The sequence below is a fragment of the Cetorhinus maximus genome, chromosome 6 (assembly GCF_964194155.1).
Source record: "Cetorhinus maximus chromosome 6, sCetMax3.hap1.1, whole genome shotgun sequence".
In the NCBI taxonomy this organism is placed as follows: domain Eukaryota; kingdom Metazoa; phylum Chordata; class Chondrichthyes; order Lamniformes; family Cetorhinidae; genus Cetorhinus; species Cetorhinus maximus.
In genome coordinates this window covers 70,215,044-70,224,990 of record NC_135884.1, presented here as the reverse complement: position 1 = coordinate 70,224,990, position 9,947 = coordinate 70,215,044, and the positions used below count along the sequence as shown (strand labels likewise).

The 9,947-nt window shown below is 57.6% G+C and overlaps 1 protein-coding gene across 1 annotated transcript; it reads left to right on the top strand.

Moving 5' to 3' along the window:
* Positions 1-1,853: 1,853 nt before the first annotated feature.
* On the top strand, positions 1,854-4,998 carry rbm15b (RNA binding motif protein 15B). Its single transcript, XM_078543839.1, has one exon. The coding sequence runs from the start codon at positions 2,141-2,143 to the stop codon at positions 4,709-4,711; it is 2,571 nt and encodes an 856-aa protein (XP_078399965.1). The 5' UTR covers positions 1,854-2,140; the 3' UTR covers positions 4,712-4,998.
* Positions 4,999-9,947: the final 4,949 nt, after the last annotated feature.

Sequence of the window (9,947 nt, the reverse complement as noted above, 5' to 3'; positions counted from 1 at the left end):
ACAGGGCACCAGAACTGGATGAGATGCATCCAAGGATATTGAAGGAAGTGAGAGTGGAAATTACAGGGGCACTGGCCATAATTTCTCAGTCTTCCCCAGACTCAGGGGAGGTGCCAGAGGACTGGAGAATTGCAAACATTACGCCCTTGTTCAAAAAAGGTTATAAGGATAAGCCCAGCAATTACAGATCAGTCAGTTTCACTTTGCTGGTGGAGAAACTTCTAGAAACAATTAGTTGGGAAAGAATTAATAGTCACATGGGAAAATATGGGTTGATAAGGAAAAGCCAGCATGGATTTCTAAAGGGAGAATCGTGTTTAACTAACTTGCCAGAGTTTTTTGAAGAGGTAACAGAAAAGGTCAATGAGGCTAATGCTGTTGATGTGGTGTACATGAACTCCAAAAGGCATTCGATACAGTGTCACACAACAGACTTGTGAGAAAAGTTATAGCTCATGGATTAAAAGTGACAGTAGCAACGTGGATACAAAATTGGCTGAGTAATAGGAAACAGCGAGTTATGGTTGAAGGATATTTTTCGGCTGGAGGGAGGTTTGTAATGGAGTTCCCCAGGGGTTGGTATAGGGACAAAAACAAAAATACCTGTAAAAACTCAGCAGGTCTGACAGCATCTGCAGAAAGGAATACAGTTAACGTTTCGAGTCCATATGACTCTTCACTAGAACTAAGGAAAAATAGAAAAGAGGTGAAATATAAGCTGGTTTAAGGGGGGATGGGACAGGTAGAGCTGGATGGAGGGCCAGTGATAGGTGGAGATTGTCAAAAGATGTCATAAACAAAAGGACATGTTGGTATTGGGACCCTTGCTTTTCCTGATATATATTAATGATCTAGATCTTGGTGTGCAGGGAACAATTTCAAAGTTCGCAATGATACAAAACTCGGAAGCATTGTAAACTGTGAGGAAGAAGGTGTAGAACTTCAAAAGGACATAGACAAGTTGGTGGAGTGGGCAGACAGGTGGCAGATGAAATTTAATGCAGAGAAGTGTGAGGTGATTCATTTTGGTAGGAAGAACATGGAGAGACAATATTAAATAAGGGTACAACTCTAAAGGGTGTGGAGGAGCAGAGGGACCTGGGTGTATATGTGCACGAGTCATTGAAGGTGGCAGGACAGGTGGAGAAAGTAATTAATAAAGCATACAGTATCCTAGGCTTTATTAATGGGGCAGAGAGTACAAGAACAAGGAGGTTATGCTAGTTAGACCTCAGCTGGAGTACTGTGTATAGTTCTAGGTGCCACACTTTAGGAAGGATGTGTGAATGCATTGGAGAGAGTGCAGAAAAGGTTTACAAAAAATGGTTCCAGGGATGAGAAACTTCAGTTATGAAGATCGATTGGAGAGGTTGGGACTGTTCTAACTGAAGAGGAGAAGGCTAAGAGGAGATTTGATAGAGGTGCTCAAAATCATGAGGGGGCTGGACAGAGGAGATAGGGAGAAACTGTCCCCACTTGAAAAAGGATTGAAAATGAGAGGCACAGATTTAAAGTGATTTGCAAAAGAAATACGATGTGAAACATTCAAGAGGGAATTAGATGATTATTTGAATAGAAACAATGTGCAGGGTTACAAGAAAAAGACAGCAGAACGGCAGAGTCATAATGCTCATTCGGAGAGCTGTTGCAGACATGATGGGCCGAACAGCCTCCTCCTGCACCCTAACAATTCAGCGATTCCTCCCCATTCCCCCCCTTTCCAGGCCGCTGGAGCGACGTCACGACGCCGGTGAGACATGAGCGGCACGGGGAATGATGACGTCGCCAGAAGCTGTGCGCCTGGAACGTCATCCGGCGTGAGGTACACAGGAAGCGGTGAGGTAAGAGCGCAGGGTGGGGGAGGGGAAGCGGCGCGCATTCTTTCGGCAGAGAGAGAGAGAGAGGGGGCAATGCTCTGACAATATGGCGAGCGGGGAGCTCGAAGACTGAGCGACGGTTGCTGCGGCGCCTTTGTGCCGGGGGTTGGGCAGTGGCAGGTCCTCTTCACCCCGGGGCTGGGGAATCGGGTTTAGCTGCTGGCGGAGCCGGGCCTGGTTTCCAGGAGCAGGGAGGGAGGCTGGCGGCCTAGCGCAGGCTCAGGCTGAGGAGAAGCCGGGAGGGAGGCGGCGGCAGGCCCGCGATGAAGAGACAGAGCGAGCGCGACTCTAGTCCCGGCTCGGCCCCAGGCAGCGGGCCCGGGGGCAGGGCGGCCAAGAGGCCCCGGGAACGGGACAGGGAGCGAGAACGGGAGAGCAGGGCTGGGCGGGAGGAGGGCGACACAGGCCGAGGAGGGGTAGGGGGAGGCGGCAACTACCACAAGGCTGGGCTCAGCACCAAACACCCGGGCCGCAGTAGGAGTAGGAGCCGGGACAGGCCTGGGGGGGGAGGAGGGGAGAAATCCAACAGTAACAGCCGCAGGGAGGACAGGGGGGACCACCATCACCACCACCATGAAGCTGCCAGCTCTACCAGGCTGCCCTCTGCCAGAACCAGCTCCACCCAGAAAAACAAAGGTGACAATAGCAGGCCTGCTGGCCTCGAGTACAAGACCCTGGTGGTCAGCAACTTGGGCACGCAGCTGACCGACGAGGCGGTGGAGGACGGCCTCTTCCACGAGTTCAAGAAGTTTGGGGAGGTGAGCGTCAGCGCCACGCACACCCCGGAGGGCGGCCGGCTAGCCTACGTGCATTTCCGGCACCACGAGGACGCCAAGGAGGCGAGGCATGCCAAGGGCCGGCTGGTGCTCTACGACCGACCCCTGAAAATCGAGCCGGTGTACCCCAAGAGGAGGAGCTGCACCCCGCCAGAGGTCAACTACGTGCCCATCCACACTGGGTACCAGTATCGGCAGCGCTCTTTGTCGCCAGGGGCCTGTGCCCTCCGAGAGCAGAGGACAAGACATGCTAATTATCCCATCGAGGCAGTACCTCTGACAAGGGAGCGGGAGCGGTCGTTAGATTATTACGGACTGTATGATGAGCGTGGGCGCGCTTACAGCTACCCTGTGCAGGAGGACGATTTGATGCCTGAGGATGACAAGCGAGCTACGAGGAATTTGTTCATTGGCAACTTGGACCACAACATTTCAGAGAGCGATTTGAGACGTGCTTTTGAGAAGTATGGCATCATCGAGGAGGTTGTCATCAAGCGCCCGGCCAGGGGGCAAGGGGGTGCCTACGGGTTCTTAAAATTTCAGAATTTGGATATGGCGCACCGAGCCAAAGTGGCCATGTCAGGCCGGGTAATCGGCAGGAACCATGTTAAAATTGGATATGGCAAAGCCAACCCAACGACTCGATTGTGGGTGGGTGGGCTGGGGCCCTTGACATCACTGGCTGCCCTTGCCCGGGAGTTTGACCGGTTTGGCAGTATTCGCACTATTGACTATGTGAAAGGCGACAGCTTTGCTTACATTCAGTACGAGAGTTTGGATGCTGCGCAAGCTGCCTGTGCCCAGATGCGTGGCTTTCCCCTTGGAGGGCCTGACCGGCGGCTGAGAGTCGACTTTGCCAAGGTGGAGGACACGCGGTACCAGCAGCCTTACCCACAGGTCCCACTTCCAGTACCCTACGAGCTGCTGGCGGATGGATTCGGCCGGCACCGGAGCCTGGAGCGGGAGGCCCGGGCACGTGACCGGACCCCGCCCCTGCCCCTTTACCACGAGCGGGAGAGGAGCTACTTGGATGGCGACTGGAGCAGCCCAGCCAAAAATCTGGAGCGCCGCAACAACGCTGACGGGTATAGTGTCTCCATCCGCAACCGGGACCGCTGGCCGAGTGAGCGGGAGAATGACCGTGGCACTGTTGCTGCCAAGCCGTGGGAGGAGCGGCGAAAGCGCCGGAGCCTTTCCAACGAGCGCATCCGGCCTGTACTCTCACCCTACGAGGAGCGGGCGCGGGCCAAGCCTCGGGGCTCGTTGGAGCCGAGTCCGGACAAGAGGAGCAGAGATGCCCGTGGGGCAGATGGCACGGCTGACAAGGATCAGGTCACAGCTGTCCCTCCAGAGGACCGGCGCCCACCTGTCGAGGACAAAGCACTGTCAGAATCCCACGACCCTGTGCAGCTAAAAAAGAAAGACAATGAACGTAATCACAGAACTAGTGAGATTGAGCATGAGACTAAAGCGAGTGTTGAAGCTCCAAAACCAGAGACCAAGAAGCCAGCCAATTTGTTGGAGTTTGCCCAGGCACTGACACTCGCCTGGAACGGTGTTCTTGTGCTCAAAAACAGCTGCTTTCCAACAAACATGTTCACACTAGAGGGCGACGCTGCCATCACCCATTCCCTCCTAAAGGATTCTGCAACGGGTGCCCGAGTGTCTCAGCTGAAGATCGCACAACGCCTCCGCCTTGACCAGCCCAAGTTGGATGAGGTGACCCGCCGCATCAAGCAGGGCAGTCCTGATGGCTACGTCGTGCTGCTCGCCATGCAGGCTCCCCAGGGGGCTGAGGGGGGTGACGGGGCTGTGGCTGTGGAGCCTGGCCTCCAGCAGAGGCTGCTGCGGAATCTGGTGTCATATCTGAAGCAGAAGCAGGCGGCAGGGGTAATTGGTTTGCCCGTTGGCGGGGTAAAGGACAAGGATAACACAGGCATGCTGTATGCCTTCCCGCCCTGTGGCTTCTCTCAGCAATTCCTGCAGACAGCCATGAGGACATTGGGGAAAGTGGATGAAGAACATTTGATTGTGGTAATAGTACGGGACTCTGTCTGAGAGAGAGAAAATGTAACTCCTCTTGTTGGGACTGCCATTTCAGTTCAAGTGACTTTGGGACAATGATTGCTAAACCAAACGAATGTGTCTGCACCAGAACTTTTAGTCGTCTAATTCTGTACTCTGTTTTTACCAATTACCATGATAGCCCCTTTATTCCTTCCAAGTGGAATTTTAGGCCAGTGCTGAACTTTGACCTTTAATTTGTTTGGTTTTTTTTTAAAAATTGGTTGTATGAAGAAAGTTCTGAATTGTCAGTAAAGCTGCGTCTAACGTTGTATTTTTAATTCTGATCCATCCTTGACTTTTCTTTCATGTTTCCAATGGTTTAAAATGTAGCGTGAGAATTATCATGAAGTCCATTGTTGTATCTTAATGACAGAAGTTGTTGGGCAAGAGATAATATAAAAACACAGGTTTAGTCCATTGATCAGCCTGCAGTGTGTGAACACAACCAAGGTAAATGATTCTGTAAAGAGGTGCATTTTAGGCAGGCGGAGTTCAGGGTGTTAAATACTTCAGTTTTTCTGGAATAGGACTTGTACTGGCTTCTCTATTTTTTGTGATTTTTATCTGAAATCCTTTGTACTCCTTGGAAACTCTCCAAGTTTCTCTGCACCCATCTCACTTCCCTATGCGTTTATGCCTCCATTTTTGCGAATTATAAAATGCTGCTTCTTCCCCTGCTCTGCCCTATTACCTGCAGGTTTCTGCACCTGCCTTGCTATTTCTACCCACTGTATATCCTCCACCAATACCTGCTTTTCTCTTGATCTCTTCCTTTGTTTACACCTGTACTTGCCTTCACGCTTACTTGCCAGTGCTCCACACAAACAATATCTCTACCTGTCATCTTACGTGTCCCTCCCTTCTAGATATGTCTTTCCAGCCTTATTCGGTGTGTTTCTCCCTGGTATGCAACTCTTTAACCCCACTTTCTGTGTTGTCTCCTTCAGTGTCGCCGCCTGTCTCTCATCGCCCTTTCTGCACCTTTCTCACCCACCATTATTTGTGTCCCTCCCTTAATTTTTTCTGCCTCTCTCTAATTCCTGATTTTTGTCTGTCTCTCTATCCAATCTTTGTGCCACGCTACCCTGTCTTACTCCTGTCTCCGCTCTCTGTCTGCCCTTCTCTTGTGTTTTTCTGCGCCTCCTCCCCTTTTTTGCATTTGTCTCCCTCCCGTCTTTCTGGTCTTTTTCTCTCCCTCCCTCCTGTCCCTACATGTCTCTCTCTACCCCACCGTGGATTTCTGCAACTTTCTCTCTTCTCCCTCTCGTCTCTCTGCCTCTCACTCATTCCATCGCACCTCTCTGCGTCCCAAACTCTCCCTAGCGCCTCTCTCACTCTCGTCTCTCTGCGCCTCGCTCTGTCCCTCCCGTCTCTCTGCGCCTCGCTCTGTCCCTCCCGTCTCTCTGCGCCTCGCTCTGTCCCTCCCGTCTCTCTGCGCCTCGCTCTGTCCCTCCCGTCTCTTTGCACCTCGCTCTGTCCCTCCTGTCTCTCCGCGCCTCGCTCTGTCCCTCCCATCTCTCCGCGTCTCGCTCTGTCCCTCCCGTCTCTCCGAGCCTCGCTCTGTCCCTCCCGTCTCTCTGCACCTCGCTCTGTCCCTCCCGTCTCTCTGCACCTCGCTCTGTCCCTCCCGTCTCTCTGCGCCTCGCTCTGTCCCTCCCGTCTCTCTGAGCCTCGCTCTGTCCCTCCCGTCTCTCCGCGCCTCGCTCTGTCCCTCCCGTCTCTCCGCGCCTCGCTCTGTCCCTCCCGTCTCTCCGCGCCTCGCTCTGTCCCTCCCGTCTCTCCGCGCCTCGCTCTGGCCCTCCCGTCTCTCCGCGCCTCGCTCTGGCCCTCCCGTCTCTCCGCGCCTCGCTCTGGCCCTCCCGTCTCTCCGCGCCTCGCTCTGGCCCTCCCGTCTCTCCGCGCCTCGCTCTGGCCCTCCCGTCTCTCCGCGCCTCGCTCTGGCCCTCCCGTCTCTCCGCGCCTCGCTCTGGCCCTCCCGTCTCTCCGCGCCTCGCTCTGGCCCTCCCGTCTCTCCGCGCCTCGCTCTGGCCCTCCCGTCTCTCCGCGCCTCGCTCTGGCCCTCCCGTCTCTCCGCGCCTCGCTCTGGCCCTCCCGTCTCTCCGCGCCTCGCTCTGGCCCTCCCGTCTCTCCGCGCCTCGCTCTGTCCCTCCCGTCTCTCCGCGCCTCGCTCTGTCCCTCCCGTCTCTCCGCGCCTCGCTCTGTCCCTCCCGCCCCGTCTTTGTATCCATTTCCCACCCCTCCAGTCTCTCTGTCTCTCTCTCTCCCTCCTGTCTCTCTGCCTCTTGCTCTCTCTGCGCTTCTCTCCCTCCAGTCTCTCTGCATCTCCCCTCCCTACTGTCTCTCTGCGTCCCATCTGTTTCTCTCCTCCCTATTGTCTCTGCATATCTCTCTCTCCCTCACAACTCACTCTCTACCTCCTGTCTTTCTATGACACTAGGCGTCTGGCTATATCCCTCCTGCCCGCCCATGTCTCTGCGCCTCTTTCCTCCCTATCGTTTCTCTGCGTCTTTCTCATTCTCTTTCTCTCCCCCACCCATCTCTCTGCGTGGCACTCTGTCGCCCCCCTGCGTCGCAATCTCTCGCCCTCCCCTCTGCGTCGCACTCTCGCTCCCTCCCCTCTCTCTGCGTGTCTCGCTCTCCCTCTCGCGCCCCCCTGCATCGCAATCTCTCTCCCTACCGTCTCTCTGCGCTGCGCGCTCTCTCTCCCCCTCCCATCTCTGCGTCGCACTCTCTCCCCCTCCCGCCCCTCTGCATCGCACTCCCTCCCACTCCTGCCCCCCTGCGTCGCGCTCTCTCCCCCTCCCGTCTCTCTGCGTCGCGCTCTCTCCCCCTCCCGTCTCTCTGCGTCGCACTCTCCCCCTCCCGTCTCTCTGCGTCGCACTCTCTCCCCCTCCCGTCTCTCTGCACCGCACACTCTACACCTCCCGTCTCTCTGCGCCACACTGTCTCCCCCTCCCGTCTCTCTGCGCCGCACTCTCTCCCCCCCCGTCTCTCTGCGTCGCGTCCTCTCCCCCTCCCGTCTCTCCGCGCCACGCCCTCTCCGCCTCCTGTCTCTCCGTGCCGCGCCCTCTCCCCCTCCCGTCTCTCTGCGTCGCACTCTCTCTCCCTCCCGTATCACTGCCTCCTCTCCCATCTTTGTGGCCATTTCCTGTCCCTGTCAATTATCTGCGTCTCTCTCTCTCTCTCTCTCACCCGCCCTATCTCTGCCTCTCTCCCCCTCCCCTCTTTCCCCCTCCCGTCCCTCTGCGTCGCATTATCTCGCACCCCCTGCGTCGCACTCTCTCCCCCTCCCGCCCCCCTGCATCTCTCTGCCTCCTCTCCCATCTTGGTGTCCATTTCCCGTCCACCCTAATTCTCTGCGTCTCTCTCTCTCTCCATCCCCTCTCTGCGTCTCTCTCTCATCCCCCCTCTCTGCGTGTCTTTCCCTCCCCTCTCTGCGTATCTCTCCCTCCTGTTTCACTGTGCCGCGCCCTCTCCCCCTCCCGTCTCTGCCTCCTCTCCCATCTTTGTGTCCATTTCCCATCCCTGTCAATTCTCTGCATCTCCCTCTCTCTCTCTATCCCCTCTCTGCGTCTCTCTCTCTCAGCCCCCCATCTCTGCGTCTCTCCCTCCCGTCTCTCCCTCCCGTCTCTCTCCCGCCCCTCTCCCCCTCCCGTCTCTCTGTGTCGCACTCTCTCCCCCTCCCGTCTCTCTGCGTCGCACTCTCTCCCCCTCCCGTCTCTCTGCGTCGCACTCTCTCCCCCTCCTGTCTCTCTGCGCCGCGCTCTCTCCCCCTCCCGTCTCTCTGCGTCGCACTCTCTCCCCCTCCCGTCTCTCTGCGTCGCACTCTCTCCCCCTCCCGTCTCTCTGCGTCGCACTCTCTCCCCCTCCCGTCTCTCTGCGCGGCACACTGTCCCCCTCCCGTCTCTCTGCGCGGCACACTGTCCCCCTCCCGTCTCTCTGCGCGGCACACTGTCCCCCTCCCGTCTCTCTGCGCGGCACACTGTCCCCCTCCCGTCTCTCTGCGCGGCACACTGTCCCCCTCCCGTCTCTCTGCACGGCACACTGTCTCCCCCCCCCCCGTCTCTCTGCGCGGCACACTGTCCCCCTCCCGTCTCTCTGCGCCGCACTCTCTCTCCCTCCCGTCTTTCAGTGTCTACCTGCCTCCTCTCCCATCTTAGTGTCCATTTCCGTCCACCCCAATTCTCTGCGTCTCTCTCTCCATCGCCTCTGTGCATCTCTCTCTCATCCCCCCTCTCTGCATCTCTCTCTCTCCCTCCCGCTCTGTCACTCCCGTTTCTCTGCGCCGCACCCTCTCCCCCTCCTGTCGCTCTGCGTATCTACCCCTCCCGTCGCTCTGCGTATCTACCCCTCCCGTCGCTCTGCGTATCTACCCCTCCCGTCGCTCTGCGTATCTACCCCTCCCGTCGCACTGCGTATCTACCCCTCCCGTCGCTCTGCGTATCTACCCCTCCCGTCGCTCTGCGTATCTACCCCTCCCGTCGCTCTGCGTATCTACCCCTCCCGTCTCTCTGCGTATCTACCCCTCCCGTCTCTCTGCGCCACGCCCGCTCCCCCTCCCGTCTCTCTGCGTATCTACCCCTCCCGTCTCCCTGCGCCGCGCCCTCTCCCCCTCCCGTCTCTCTGCGTATCTACCCCTCCCGTCTTCCTACGCCGCGCCCTCTCCCCCTCCCGTCTCTGCGTATCTACCCCTCCCGCCTCTCTGCGCCGTGCCTCTCCCCTTCCCGTCTCTCTGCGCCACGCCCTCTCCCCCTCCCGTCTCTCTGCGTATCTACCCCTCCCGTCTTCCTACGCTGCGCCCTCTCCTCCCGTCTCTCTGCGTATCTACCCCTCCCGCCTCTCTGCGCCGCGCCCTCTCCCCTTCCCGTCTCTCTGCGTCACGTCCTCTCCCCCTCCCGTCTCTCCGCGTCGCGCCCTCTCCCCCTCCCGCCTCTCTGCGCCGCGCCCTCTCCCCCTCCCGTCTCTCCGCGCCGCGCCCTCTCCCCCTCCCGTCTCGCCGCACCCTCTCCCCCTCCCGTCTCTCCGCGCCACGCCCTCTCCCCCTCCCGTCTCTCCGCGCCGCGCCCTCTCCCCCTCCCATCTCTCTGCGTCGCACTCTCTCCCCCTCCCGTATCACTGCCTCCTCTCCCATCTTTGTGGCCATTTCCCGTCCCTGTCAATTATCTGCGTCTCTCTCTCTCTCTCACCTGCCCTCTCTGAGTCTCTCTCTCTCTCACCCCCCCTATCT

Excerpts from the sequence above, each read along its gene's own strand:
- rbm15b (XM_078543839.1), top strand. The coding sequence starts at position 2,141 with ATGAAGAGACAGAGCGAGCGCGACTCTAGTCCCGGCTCGGCCCCAGGC.